This window comes from Bos indicus x Bos taurus, chromosome 1 (genome assembly GCF_003369695.1).
Source record: "Bos indicus x Bos taurus breed Angus x Brahman F1 hybrid chromosome 1, Bos_hybrid_MaternalHap_v2.0, whole genome shotgun sequence".
Classification (NCBI taxonomy): Eukaryota; Metazoa; Chordata; class Mammalia; order Artiodactyla; family Bovidae; genus Bos; species Bos indicus x Bos taurus.
In genome coordinates, this window is record NC_040076.1 from 81,598,448 (window position 1) to 81,614,089 (window position 15,642).

General features: G+C 42.0%; 1 protein-coding gene across 1 annotated transcript in view; it reads left to right on the forward strand.

Annotated features, from left to right (window-relative positions):
* Window positions 1–15,642, forward strand: part of EHHADH (enoyl-CoA hydratase and 3-hydroxyacyl CoA dehydrogenase) — a 55,175-nt gene continuing 39,533 nt past the window's right edge. Inside the window, exons 1-2 of the mRNA XM_027539028.1 lie at window positions 1–215; window positions 7,947–8,050. Of these exons, the coding sequence (XP_027394829.1) occupies window positions 142–215; window positions 7,947–8,050 (178 nt within the window). The 5' untranslated portion in view covers window positions 1–141. The remainder of the gene's footprint in view (window positions 216–7,946; window positions 8,051–15,642) is intronic.

Consider the following 15,642-nt stretch of genomic DNA (forward strand, 5'->3'; position numbering starts at 1 on the left):
GGAAAGCGGTGCCGTGGCGGGAGGCGGTGCCGGGTTCACATTGGCCCAGCAGACGCCCCTCCCCTCCCCAGGACGCGCCCAGCGAAAGTGATCTTGCCTCGCAGCTGAGGGATGAGGCGACTTCGGGGCAACTGAGCAAACATGGCTGAGTTCACGCGGCTGCAGAACTGCCTGGCACTGATCCGTCTACGAAACCCGCCAGTCAATGCGATCAGGTAACGGGCTCTCGGCGATCAGTCCGGGGACGGCGAGCAGGATCGTACCTGCCTGCCTGCAGTGGAGGCTTTGACTTGCCTCTGCTGGTTTAAATAGAGAAAGACAAGGACACGGATAGAATCAGGGCATATGCCAGGACTTTTTACATTGGTAGCCTCGGTACCTGTTTGCAGAGAACTCTCATCTCCGTTTCGTTGATAAAGAAATCGAGGCTGAGAGGTAGACAGACGGCTAGAAGTTGGGGAGCTGCCCCTGAACCGGTCTGTCCGTACCAACTTCGTGCTGAACTCTTACTTGCAACTTTGACTTCTCACATGTACTTTCTAGTCCAGAGGTCTTAGTGCCTCTGTTCGTGCCAACTTCGTGCTGAACTCTTCTGCTTACTTGCAACTTTGACTTCTCAGATGCACTTTCTAGTCCAGAGGTCTTAGTGCTCTGCTGCCTGGACCCTGATCCCTCCCTTCCCAACCTGGAGTCCAGGCCACCCTTACAATGTGTGACTAAAAGCTTTGGGAGTCCAAAAATAAGGTGGTTTCACACTGTTAAAAATAAAGATCCCCATTAATGCCAATATAGTGAGTAAAAGAGAATTATGTCCTGGCCCAGAAACACAAAGCTGTATCTCTTGGTTTGTTCTAAACCTCAAGGTCTTAGTGCTTCGGTGAAGATCCATGTTAGAATAAGCTCATGTCAGAATTAGCCTATTAAATAGCATTTCCTGAAAAACTGCCATGCTGTTTATGTTCTTTTATCGTGCAGTACTTTTCTTGTTAAACTAGTAAAAGCATTACTTTAAAAAGTGAGATTAATGCTGCTGTTTTAAAAATTAATGATATATAGGTTTGTGCTAAGTCACTTTAGCCGTGTCTGAATCTGTGTGCCCCTATGGACTGTGTGCTCCTAGGCTCCTCTGTCCATGGGATTCTCCAGGCAAGAATACTGGAGTGAGTTGCCATGCCCTCCTCCATGGGATCTTTACCACCCAGGGATTGAACTCTTATGCCTCTTGCATTGGCAGGGAGGTTTTCACCACTAGCACCACCTAGTTCTTTTATATCTCTGAAAAAAGTGTAGTGATCAACCTGGGGAAATAACCACTCATCCACAGGGAGTAGGGTTAGAAATGATCATTTACAGAGAACATATAAAGCATAAAGAGAACGACTTTTGGTCAGAATCCTTACTGCATGCTGCTGGAGCAAAAAGAGACTGAAATGAGAAGACATGCTAATTTTAACTGAATTTTTGTTCTACTGTTATCAGATTTGGTTTTATCATTAGCATTAATATTATAACTTTTAATATAAAATTTTGCATTTAATAATATTAAAATTTTCAGAAATAAAATCACACAAAGAATAAGTCCACTTACTTGCCACTCGGAATCAAGCAAAATATTGTTATTTCGGTTTTGATGAAGAAAAACATGAATACTACAATTACATATCAATTTTGAACTTTGTATTTCAATTAAAATTACTAAGTATTAGGACTCTGCCTTAATTTCTTCTCATAATGGTAACTGTGCCCATCTCTAACTTTGGGGGAAATAGTTCCACAGTTTAGTACCTATAACTAGGAATATTTTCCCATAACTACTTAAAATGTGTCTGGTATTTAACCTGTCCCCTTTCCCCCTTGCAGGAGAAATTTTAGTACTTACCTCGTTAAGTTGTGAGGTTTAAATGTGTTGCAGATTAGAAACTGACACTCAGAAGTTGTGTGTGTGTGTGTGTGTGTGTGTGTGTGCGCTTAGTTGTATCTGACTTTTCAACCCCATGCACTGCAGACTACCAGGCTCTTCTGTCCATGGGATTTTCCAGGCAAGAATACTGGAGTGGGTTGCCGTTTCCTACTCCAGGGGATCTTTCCAACTCAGCCGCATCTTTTGCATCTCTTTCATTGGCAGGCAAATTCTTTACCACTGCACCACCAGCTATCATTATTTTTATTATGCAAAAGGCCTGTTACAAGCCCCTACCAACAGGCCCTGCTGCTCAGGATTCATTGCAGCTGCATCAGGATTTTCTCCACTTGGCAATAAACACCTTTTGGCTCTTTCCTCTTGAACTTGTACTTAAGTGAAGGTATGTGTGCTAGCATGCTCATCCAGTTTAACAGGCTCCCTTTTTTTTTTTTTCTCTTTTTTGCTTTACACTTTTCATCTCCCCTTCCTATTTCTAATTTTATTTGGGAAATTATTTCTTCCTAGATAAGTGAGAGAGTCTTATTTGAATATTTTTTGGCCCAAACAGTTCAAATCTTTCTTTGTTCCTTTAGCTAAGCCAGATTTCTTTCTATTTGGATAAATGCCAACCCTCTTTATAAAGGTAGAAGATGCCTAATTACTAGATTTGTCTCCCAGAACAATGGCTTTTGTATTTTTTTTATTATATTCCACACAGTAATCCATGTTTTACATAGCAACCTAGGACACACACACACAAACACACATACAAATATGTACCTGAAAACAAAGATTAGTGAAACAAAATTTTCTTTTTATTTGATGTATTCTATTTTCACTCTGTTTCTTTGAAAAATGCTGGTCACAAGACATGACTTTATTTGATGACTCCTGGTTTTAAAAAATGGTCACAAAAAAGACTTCTAAAGTGACAGAAGGTAAAGTTCTTTGGTCATCACTCATGAAATGTTACCTTTAGACTCCATTTCTCCGTACCTGACAGTATTAAGGGGAGAAAATAATTTCTTAACCCCTGTGACTTTGATATAGCTATGAAGGTGTGGTCCCTTTTCATTCAGCTAGAATCTAGTAAAGCTGTATATATAACAGCCATTTTCATTCTTCTTTTTTTTTCTTGTTTGATTTTTGCAAAATTGTGTGTCTGTGTGTGTGTGTCCTCAGTCACTCAGTTGTGTCTGACTATTTGCGACCCCATGGACTGTAGCCCCTGCATTGGCAGGTGGAAGCTTCCCAGGCGGCTCCCGAGTATTAGGATTCTGCCTATCTCTGCTCATAATGGAAAACTGTGCCCATCTCAGACTTGTGGGATAAATAGTTCCACAGTTTGCTACCCACAACTAGGAATATTTTCCCATAACTACTTAAAATGTGTCTTATATTTAAACTGTCCCCTTTCCCCCTTTCAGGAGAACTTTTAATATCTATCTCATTAAGTCGTTGTGAGGTTTAAATGTGTTAGAGAGCTGACACTTAGCAAATGTTGTTTGTGTGCATGTGTGTGTGTGTGTGTGTGCTTAGTTGTGTCCGATTCTGTGACCCCATGCACTGTAGCCTACCAGGCTCTTCTGTCCAAGGGATTTTCCAGGCAAGAATATTGGAGTGGGTTGCCTTTGCCTATTCCAGGGGATCTAGAGTGGCTCAGTGGCAGAATCTGCCTGCCAATGCAGGAGACGTGGGTTCAGTCCCTGGGTTGGGAAGATCCCCTGGAGAAGGAAATGGCAACCTGCTCTGGTAGTCTTGCCTGGAAAATTCCATGGACAGAGGAACCTGGAGGGCTACAGTCCATGGGGTCGCAGAAGAGTCAGACACAACTTAGCAACTAAACAACAACAACAAATGATGCAAAATTAACAAGAAGATAAGATATAAAAGAGTAGGGGTTGATTGAAATGGGAAAAGCCAGACTTGTCTCCTCAGTGGCACAGATTGAGCTCATTTTGGATAATTTTGCAGCCATTGTTTATCCAGAAAGCAGTATGCGACTTTTGGACTTCTCAGTATGCTGGATGGTTCAAATTCCATTTTTCTTTAGCAGACTTGGTTTCTAATTAAATCAACTGAAGGCAAGAGGTTTTGTTTGATTTCATCTGGGTTAAATGGTGAAAAGTAACTAGGTGAAAGGGAATTACTATATACAAGAGCCAGTATCTCCTTTATTCCCTGAGGTTTTTAATTAATTAATTTATTTTTTAATACCAAAAACATTTTGTATTGGGATATAATCAATTAGCAATATTAGTTGCTGGTTTGAACAATCTGGCTTTAGTTGTTTTTTGCTTTAAGTTTTTTTCTCCCTGTATAAAAATTCCCCCATATTACTTAGAATTCTAAGGCAAAATTCACTGGACTCTGGTTTTATAATTTTTTCTTTAAGCAATTCTTCACTACTCTTCCTAGAGCTCCTCCTTTGCCATCCCTTGGCGCTTATTGATCCTCTCAGTTCAGTTCAGTTGCTCAGTTGTGTCCGACTCTTTGCAACCCCATGAATCGCAGCACGCCAGGCCTCCCTGTCCATCACCAACTCCCGGAGTTCACTCAGACTCACATCCATCGAGTCGGTGATGCCATCCAGCCATCTCATCCTCTGTCGTCCCCTTCTCCTCCTGCCCCCAAACACTCCCAGCATCAGGGTCTTTTCCAATGAGTCAACTCTTCGCATGAGGTGGCCAAAGTGCTGGAGTTTCAGCTTTAGCATCATTCCTTCCAAAGAAATCCCAGGGCTGATCTTCAGAATGGACTGGTTGGATCTCCTTGCAGTCCAAGGGGCTCTCAAGAGTCTTCTTCAACACCACAGTTCAAAAGCATCAATTCTTCAGTGCTCAGCTTTCTTTACAGTCCAACTCTCACATCCATACATGACCACAGGAAAAACCATAGCCTTGACTAGACAGACCTTTGTTGGCAAAGTAATGTCTCTGGTTTTCAATATGCTATCTAGGTTGGTCATAACTTTTCTTCCAAGGAGTAAGTGTCTTTTAATTTCATGGCTGCAGTCACCATCTGCAGTGATTTTGGAGCCCCCCAAAAAAGTCTGACACTGTTTCCACTGTTTCCCCATCTATTTCCACTGTTTCCCCATCTATTTCCCATGAAGTGATGGGACCAGATGCCATAATCTTCATTTTCTGAATGTTGAGCTTTAAGCCAACTTTTTCACTCTCCACTTTCACTTTCATCAAGAGGCTTTTTAGTTCCTCTTCACCTTCTGCCAGAAGGGTGGTGTCATCTGCATATCTGAGGTTATTGATATTTCTCCCAGCAATCTTGATTCCAGCTTGTGCTTCTTCCAGCCCAGCATTTCTCATGATGTACTCTGCATAGAAGTTAAATAAGCAGGGTGACAATATACAGCCTTGACGTACTCCTTTTCCTATTTGGAACCAGTCTGTTGCTCCATGTCCAGTTCTAACTGTTGCTTCCTGACCTACATACAGGTTTCTCAAGAGGCAGGTCAGGTGGTCTGGTATTCCCACCTCTTGAGGAATTTTCCACAGTTTATTGTGATCCTCACAGTCAAAGGCTTTGGCATAGTCAATACAGCAGAAATAGATGTTTTTCTGGAATTCTCTTGCTTTTTCGATGATCCAGCGGATGTTGGCAATTTGATCTCTGGTTCCTCTGCCTTTTCTAAAACCAGCTTGAACATCTGGAAGTTCATGGTTCACGTATTGCTGAAGCCTGCTTGAAGAATTTTGAGCATTACTTTACTAGCGTGTGAGATGAGTGCAATTGTGTGGAAGGTTGAGCATTCTTTGGCATTGCCTTTCTTTGGGATTGGAATGAAAACTGACCTTTTCCAGTCCTGTGGCCACTGCTGAGTTTTCCAAATTTGCTGGCATATTGAGTGCAGCACTTTCACAGCATCATCTTTCAGGATTTGAAATAGCTCAACTGGAATTCCATCACCTCCACTAGCTTTGTTTGTAGTGATGCTTTCTATGGCCCACCTGACTTCACATTCCAGGATGTCTGGCTCTAGGTGAGTGATCACACCATTGTGATTATCTTGGTCTTGAAGATCTTTTTTGAACAGTTCTTCTGTGTATTCTTGCCGTCTCTTCTTAATATCTTCTGCTTCTGTTAGGTCCATACCATTTCTGTCCTTTATGGAGCCCATCTTTGCATGAAATGTTCCCGTGGTATCTCTAATTTTCTTGAAGAGATCCCTAGTCTTTCCCTTTCTGTTGTTTTCCTCTATTTCTTTGCACTGATCGCTGAGGAAGGCTTTCTTATCTCTCCTTGCTATTCTTTGGAACTCTGCATTCAGATGCTTATATCCTTCCTTTTCTCCTTTGCTTTTCGCTTCTCTTCTTTTCACAGCTATTTGTAAGGCCTCCCCAGACAGCTATTTTGCTTTTTTGCATTTCTTTTCCATGGGGATGGTCTTGATCCCTGTCTCCTGTACAATGTCACGACCCTCCATCCATAGTTCATCAGGCACTCTATCTATCAGATCTAGTCCCTTAAATCTATTTCTCACTTTCACTGTATAATCATAAGGAATTTGATTTAGGTCATACCTGAATGGTCTAGTGGTTTTCCCTACTTTCTTCAATTTAAGTCTGAATTTGGCCATAAGGAGTTCATGATCTGAGCCACAGTCAGCTCCTGGTCTTGTTTTTGTTGACTGTATAGAGCTTCTGCATCTTTGGCTGCAAAGAATATAATCAATCTGATTTCGGTGTTGACCATCTGGTGATGTCCATGTGTAGAGTCTTCTCTTGTGTTGTTGGAAGAGGGTGTTTGCTATGACCAGTGCATTTTCTTGGCAAAACTCTATTAGATCCTCTGCTTCTTGGCAAATTCTCCTGTCTTGGTCTCGTTGGACTCCTTGGTACTGAATAACTCAGCTGAGCCTCTCCTGCCTCTTAAATATCTAGAGGATCTACTCTCAACTCTTTTTTTTTTTTTTTTTCCCTTTGGCAAACTCATTCAGTTTTGGTTTTAACTATCTCCTCTGGGGATGACTCCCTCATCTACTGAAACTTGACAAAAATTTACCAAATGCCCTTCCTTTCCCAGACCTTGTCATTACCTTTCAAATGAGTTAGGCTTGGCTACTAGTTACAGAAAACTCAATGTAATAGTGGATTAAACAAGAAAAAGTTGATGTCTGTCACAGCAGTGTCCTGGAATGACTGGTATGGCTACTCCACGATCATCGGGATCTCCGTTCTACCTGTCTTTTGCTCTGCCATCCTTAATTAGTAGCTTCCACCTCTTGATTCATAATGGCTGCTCCCAATCTAGACATCATATCTGGATTCCTGCCAGGAGTAGTGAGTTGTAAGAGAGAAAAGCATACCCAGTCCTTTAAGGACTGTTCCCTAAGGTTGCAGATACTAAGTCCATTTCCATTCCATTGGCCAGAACTTAATGCCTTGAGCTGAACTTGCTGCTGTGAAATATAGTCTTTATTTTAGGCAGCCATGTATCCAGCTAAAAACCGATTAATACTTTGAAGAAGGTCAAAGTATTAGTATTAGTTTAAAGTATTAAGTATTAGTTTGTGGGTAACTTGCATCCCCTGCCACATGACTTAGACTGTTATTTTTAGACAATTTCAGTTTTCTTTTATTAGGCCAATATGACAAATCAAAAGCACTTTCTTTCAGAATTTCCACATCATTTTCTCTGTACCTTTATTATAGCAGTCATCTCAGTATGATATTGCGTTGTGTACACTGTTGTCTCTAGGATGTTTTAAACTCCTTTCACTATACATAGAAGATGTGTGTAATATTTTTAAATTGATAGTGTTGATTCTAAGTGGTCAAAGTTACAGCAAAATGCAGGAAAACACTTTGATTTTCTGAAGTTTATGTGTTTAATCACCTCAGGGCTTACTTTACAGTAGACATATATTATATCTTAAATTAGTGAAAATTTAACAATAAGTATCTAGGATTTTTCTACATCATGTATATGTTTAATTTTTAATTGTTAGGAAAGAAAAAAATAAACTGAGATGGTAGAAATTTGATTGTGACTAATGCTTCATGTAATTTTTTCCCCCTTTTAGTACAACTGTTGCCCGTGGAATAAAAGAGAGTCTGCAGAAAGCTATGACAGATGATACAGTTAAAGCCATTGTGATTTGTGGAGCAGATGGCATCTTCTGTGCAGGTAATGTGTCCAACCCTTTCCCACTCTCTCTGACATCTCACACAGACTGAGCTCAGTGCTGCATTACCTGTACTCATGGGCAGTCCTATAGTATAGGTAATGAATATGGGAGGAAGAAGAAACATTATGGAGAAGGAGACAAAGAGTCACAGGAGAGACCCAGAGAAGATGCTGACCTTACTCTCTTTTATACTGGATTGGTCCTTTGGAGGACATTTAGTTCCAGACTTGATAGCTATTATACCTGCTAGTATACACCAACCAGTCCATCCTAAAGGAGATCAGTCCTGGGTGTTCATTGGAGGGACTGATGTTGAAACTGAAACTCCAATACTTTGGCCACCTGATGTGAAGAGCTGACTCATTGGAAAAGACCCTGATGCTGGGAAAGATTGAGGGCAGGAGGAGAAGGGGACAACAGAGGATGAGATGGTTGGATGGATGAGATGGTTGGATGGCATCACCGACTCAATGGACAGGGGATTGGGTGGACTCCGGGAGTTGGTGATGGATAGGGAGGCCTGGCGTGCTGCAATTCATGGGGTCGCAAAGAGTCGGATACGACTGAGCAACTGAACTTTTACACCTAGGGCTACCCTCATAGCTCAGCTGTTAAGAATCTGCCTGCAATGCAGGAAACCCCGATTCGATTCCTCAGTCAGAATGATCCTCTGGAGAAGGGATCGGCTACTCACTCCAGTATTCTTGGGCTTCCTTTGTGGCTCAGCTGGTAAAGAATCTGCCTGCAATGTGGGAGACCTGAGTTCAATCCCTAGATTGGGAAGATCCCCTGGAGAAGGGAAAAGCTACCTACTCCAGTATTCTGGCCTGGAGAATTCCATGGACTATACATGCAGTCTGTGGGGTCACAAAAAGTCGAACACAACTGAGCAACTTTCACTTTCACTTTTCACTTCAATATACACCTACTGGTACATACCTGCTCTGCATATGTCTCTACCTTATGTGAGGTTGGGCAAGTTCCTTAAATCTCCTAAAATCCAATTTCTCTGTTTATAAAATGGATACCATAATATGTATACCTTAACAGAGTTTTGTGAGGTTAAAAGAGATAACACATCTGAAAGCCCCTAGAGCAGTACCTGGATGAAGAAGATGTTCAATAAATGTTATTTTTTATTTCACACAGTCTTGAAATGGAGTTCATTTTTTTTCTGTCACCCATTTCAGTGACCATGCACTCTTAATTATCCTGTGAAGGAGTGGGATGGAGGACAGAAATGACGATGAAGTTTCTAGGACAGGCCATTGGCCTCCTGTAATTTAATTTTGTGTGCTTCGCAGTGTCTTGGTGAATACAAGGATCAAACCAAAAAGTTTGCCCTAAATGATGATGTTTAAAATTTGACTATCAGCACTCAACTGAAATACAATTCACTTATCCTACAATTTACGTAGGAATTACCACTGATTTTCAACAGAGATCAAGCCCTGAGCCTTTGGAGTGGGAGCACTGACTCCAAGACCCTAGACTACCAGAGAACTAACCCTCAGTTCAGTTCAGTTCAGTTCAGTCTCTCAGTCGTGTCTGACTCTTTGAGACCCCATGAATTGCAGCACGCCAGGCCCTCCTGTCCATCACCAACTCCCAGAGTTCACTCAAACTCACGTCCATCGAGTCAGTGATGCCATCCAGCCATCTCATCCTCTGTCATCCCCTTCTCCTCCTGCCCCCAATCCCTCCCAGCATCAGAGTCTTTTCCAATGAGTCAACTCTTTGCATCAGGTAGCCAAAGTACTGGAGTTTCAGCTTTAGCATCATTCCTTCCAAAGAACACCCAGGACTGATCTCCTTTAGAATGGACTGGTTGGATCTCCTTGCAGTCCAAGGGATTCTCAAGAGTCTTCTCCAACACCACAGTTCAAAAGCATCAATTTTTCGGCACTCAGCTTTCTTCACAGTCCAACTCTCACATCCATACATGACTACTGGAAAAACTATAGCCTTGACTAGACAGACCTTTGTTGGCAAAGTAATGTCCCTGCTTTTAAATATGCTATCTATGTTGGTCATAACTTTCCTTCCAAGAAGTAAGCGTCTTTTAATTTCATGGCTACAATCACCATCTGCAGTGATTAGGGAGTATCAAATAGTGAGAACTCACACAAAGGAAACCACTTGAATGCAAGACCTGGCATCACCCAACCACCAGTAGCACCCTGTGCAGGATGCCACATCTAAACAGCAAACAAAACAAAAGTACAAGCCAAATCATCAGCAGACAGGATTACCACCTCACTCAGCCTTGCTCATCAAAGGAAAAACAAAGAAACAAAAACTCAGCACAAATCTCACCCTATATGAAGCTTACACAAACCACTGGACAACCTTAGGAGGGTAGAAACCAAAAGAGGAAAGAATTCAAACTTGAAGCCTTGGAAAAGGAGACCTAAAACACAATAAGTTAAAATAAAAATAATGAAAAGGCAGAGAAATACTACACAAATGAAGGAACCAACTGGAAACACAGAAGTCCAAATAAATGAAGAGGAAATAGGCAAACTACCTGAAAAGAATTCAGAATAATGATAGTAAAGATGATAAAAAATCTTGAAAACAAAATGGAGAAAATGCAAGAATCAATTAACAAAGACCTAAAAGAATGAAGAATAAACACACAGTGACAAAAAACACAATTGCTGAAATTAAAAATACTCTGCTAAGTCGCTTCAGTCGTGTCTGACTCTGTGAGACCCCATAGACAGCAGCCCAACAGGCTCCCCCATCCCTGGGATTCTCCAGGCAAGAACCCTGGAGTGGGTTGCCATTTCCTTCTCCAATGCATGAAAGTGAAAAGTGAAAGTGAAGTTGTTCAGTTGTGTCCGAATCTTAGCGACCCCATGCACTGCAGCCTACCAAGCTCCTCTGTCCATGGGATTTTCCAGGCAAGAGTACTGGAGTGGATTGCCATTGCCTTCTCCATTATTAGAGAAATGCAAATCAACACCACAATGAAATATCACCTCACACCAGTCAGAATGGCCATCATCAAAAAATCTATAAACAATAAATGCTGGAGAGGGTGTGGAGAAAAGGGAATGCTCTTGCACTGTTGGTGGGAATGTAAATTGGTACAACCACTATGGAAGATGGTATGGTCATTCCTTAAAAAACTAGGAATAAAACCACCATATGACCCAGCAATCCCACTCCTAGGCATATACCCTGAGGAAACCAAAATTGAAAAAAAAACATGTATCCCATTGTTCATTGCAGCACTATTTACAATAGCTTAGAAGATGGAAGCAACCTAGATGTCTGTTGACAGATGAATGGATAAAGAAGTTGTGGTGTATATACACAATGGAATATTACTCAGCCACAAAAAGGAACACATTTGAATCAGTTCTGTTGAGTTGGATAAACCTAGAGCCTATTACACAGAGTGAAGTGAGTCAGAGAGAGAAAGATAAATATCATATTCTAATGCACATTCTAATGCACTGGGGAAGGGAATGACAAACCACTTCAGTATTTTTGCCTTGAGAACCCCATGAACAGTATGAAAAGCAAAATGATGGGATTTTTTGCCAGGTCGGTAGGTGCCCAATATGCTACTGGAGATCAGTGGAGAAATAACTCCAGAAACAATGAAAGGATGAAGCCAAAGCAAAAACAATACCCTGTTGTGGATGTGACTGGTGATAGAAGCAAGGTCCGATGCTGTAAAGAGCAATATTGCATAGGAACCTGGAATGTCAGGTCCATGAATCAAGGCAAATTGGAAGTGGTCAAACAGGAGACGGCAAGAGTGAACGTCAACATACTAGGAATCAGCGAACTAAAATGGACCAGAATGGGTGAATTTAAATCAGATGACCATTATATCTACTAGTGTGGGCAGGAATCCCTTATAAGAAATGGAGTAGCCGTCATGGTCAACAAAAGAGTCCAAAAGGCAGTACTTGGATGCAATCTCAAAAACGACAGAATGATCTCTGTTTGTTTCCAGGGCAAACCATTCAGTATCACAGTAATCCAAGCCTATGCCCCAACCAGTAATGCTGAAGAAGCTGAAGTTGAACAGTTCTATGAAGACCTACAAGACCTTTTAGAACTAACACCCAAAAAAGATGTCCTTTTCATTATAGGGGACTGGAATGCAAGAGTAGGAAGTCAAGAAACACCTGGAGTAACAGGCAGATTTGGCCTTGGAATATGGAAAGAAGCAGGGCAAAGGCTAATAGAATTTTGCCAAAAGAATGCACTGGTCATAGCAAACACCTTCTTCCACAACACAAGAGAAGACTCTACACGTGGACATCACCAGATGGTCAACACTGAAATCAGACTGATTATGTTCTTTGCAGCCAAAGATGGAGAAACTCTATACAGTCAGAAAAAACAAGTCACAGTCTGAGCTGACTGTGGCTCAGATCATGAACTCCTTACTGCAAAATTCAGACTTAAATTGAAGAAAGTAGGGAAACCACTAGACCATTCAGGTATGACCTAAATCAAATTCCTTATGATTATACAGTAGATCTCATAGATAGAGTGCCTGATGAACTATGGATGGAGGTTCGTGACATTGTACAGGAGACACGGATCAAGACCATCCCCATGGAAAAGAAATGCAAAAAAGCAAAATGGCTGTCTGGGGAGGCCTTACAAATAGCTGTGAAAAGAAGAGAAGAGAAAAGCAAAGGAGAAAAGGAAAGATAGAAGCATCTGAATGCAGAGTTCCAAAGAATAGCAAGGAGAGACAAGAGAGCCTTCCTCAGCGATCAGTGCAAAGAAATAGAGGAAAACAACAGAATGGGAAAGACTAGAGATCTCTTCAAGAAAATTAGAGATACCAAGGGAACATTTCATGCAAAGATGGGCTCGATAAAGGACAGAAATGGTATGGACCTAACAGAAGCAGAAGATATTAAGTAGAGGTGGCAGGAATACACAGAAGAACTGTTCAAAAAAGATCTTCATGACCAAGATAATCACGATAGTGTGATCACTCACCTAAAGCCAGACATCCTGGAATGTGAAGTCAAGTGGGCCTTAGAAAGATTCACTATGAACAAAGCTAGTGGAGGTGATGGAACTCCAGTTGAGCTATTTCAAATCCTGAAAGATGATGCTGTGAAAGTGCTGCACTCAATATGTTAGCAAATTTGGAAAACTCAGCAGTGGCCACAGGACTGGAAAAGGTCAATTTTCCTTCCAATCCCAAACAAAGGCAATGCCAAAGAATGCTCAACCTTCTGCACAACTGCACTCATCTCACACGCTAGTAAAGTAATGCTCAAAATTCTCCAAGCAGGCTTCAGCAATACGTGAATCATGAACTTCCAGATGTTCAAGCTGGTTTTAGACAAGGCAGAGGAACCAGAGATCAAATTGCCAACATCCGCTGGATCATCAAAAAAGCAAGAGAATTCCAGAAAAACATCTATTTCTGCTTGATTGACTATGCCAAAGCCTTTGACTGTGTGGATCACAATAAACTGTGGAAAATTCTTCAAGAGGTGGGAATACCAGACCACCTGACCTGCCTCTTGAGAATCCTATATGCAGGTCAGGAAGCAACAGTTAGAACTGGACATGAAACAACAGACTGGTTCCAAATAGGAAAAGGAGTATGTCAAGGCTGTATATTGTCACCCTGCTTATTTAACTTCTGTGCAGTGTACATCATGAGAAATGCTGGGCTGGAAGAAACACAAGCTGGAATCAAGATTGCTGGGAGAAATATCAATAACCTCAGATGTGCAGATGACACCACCCTTATGGCAGAAAGTGAAGAGGAACTAGAAAGCCTCTTGATGAAAGTGAAAGTGGAGAGTGAAAAAGTTGGCTTAAAGCTCAACATTCAGAAAATGAAGATTATGGCATCTGGTCCCATCATTTCATGGGAAATAGATGGGGAAACAGTGGAAACAGTGTCAGACTTTATTTTTGGGGGGCTCCAAAATCACTGCAGATGGTGACTGCAGCCATGAAATTAAAAGACGCTTACTCCTTGGAAGAAAAGTTATGACCAACCTGGAAAGCATATTCAAAAGCAGAGACATTACTTTGCCAACAAAGGTCCGTTTAGTCAAGGCTATGGTTTTTCCAGTGGTCATGTATGGATGTGAGAGTTGGACTGTAAAGAAAGCTGAGCGCCGAAGAATTGATGCTTTTGAACTGTGGTGTTGGAGAAGACTCTTGAGAGTCCCTTGGACTGCAAGGAGATCCAACCAGTCCATTCTGAAGGAGATCAGTCCTGGGATTTCTTTGGAAGGAATGATGCTAAAACTGAAACTCCAGTACTTTGGCCACCTCATGTGAAGAAAAGAACCACCTCATTGGAAAAGACTTTGATGTTGGGAGGGTTTGGGGGCAGGAGGAGAAGGGGACGACAGAGGATGAGATGGCTGGATGGCATCACTGACTCGATGGATGTGAGTCTGAGTGAACTCCGGGAGTTGGTGATGGACAGGAGGGCCTGGTGTGCTGCGATTCATGGGGTCGCAAAGAGTCGGACATGACTGAGCGACTGAACTGAACTGAACTGAACTGTTTGAAGGCAAGCTTCTATTCGTTGGCGTGAAACCAGAACTCCCTGAACTTTAAACAAATGGTGAAGTAGAGTAGAGAAATGATGGGGCTTTCCAGCCATTTGACCCGTGTCTTAGTACTTAGCAACCTCAATAGGCCCTGACCTCAATAAGCCTGGAGTCACTCCATCTGAAATGCCACGTATACCAGAGTTCCTGTTCTGGATGCCACTTGTTGGGGTTCTTTAATGGACTGGTGTTCTGGAGTTGGTGATAAGAAAGTGAAAGAGAGAAAGAGGCTGATATTCCCTGGTTTACGCAGAGAACCAATAAAGCCCTTGACACAGGGCTTGCATGACCTATGAAGGCACCTGGCCCTCTCGAGGGGGTGAAGGCACAGATCACCTTCTCGAGAGGGTCTTAGAAGCCCAGGCAGGAGAGTGAGCACGACGGATTTCTATGCTCCAGAGAATTAGCCGGAGAGAGAGAGACAGAGAAAGAGAGAGAGAGAGAGAAAGAAAGAAAGGAAGACACGGGGACCCAAGCTCTGATGGAGCAAAGGTGCTTTAATGATCTTTCTATGAGTATATATAGGCTGTTGTACAAGAAATTTCTTTCGACAGTGATAAAGATCAGAAAACCAAATGTACAGCAACCATTACCAAGGGAACAAGGGAATAATGGTCACAAGGTCAGGAGACAACCCATATCTCAAGAAAGGGGATGGAGACTAAGTTTTGTCGAAAAGAGAATGTTTACTAAAGGAGATTCAAGCCTGTCTCACACAATGACTTCAGTTCCTGGGAGCAGCGTGCTGTTCCATTTTGATAAGGAACAAAGGACTTATGAGAAACAGCATGTAGGAATCCTCCTGTTAAACACTCCCTGACAGTTGCTCAGTTGTGGTCCAATTCTTTGCAACTCCATGGACTTCAGCCAGCTAGGCTCCTTCTGTCCATGGGATTTCCCAGGCAAGAATACTGGAGTGGGTTGCCATTACCTTCTCCAAGGGATCTTCCTAATCCAGGGATCCAACCTGCATCTCCTGTGTCTCCTGCATTGCAGGCAGAATTTTTACCTGTTGAGTCATG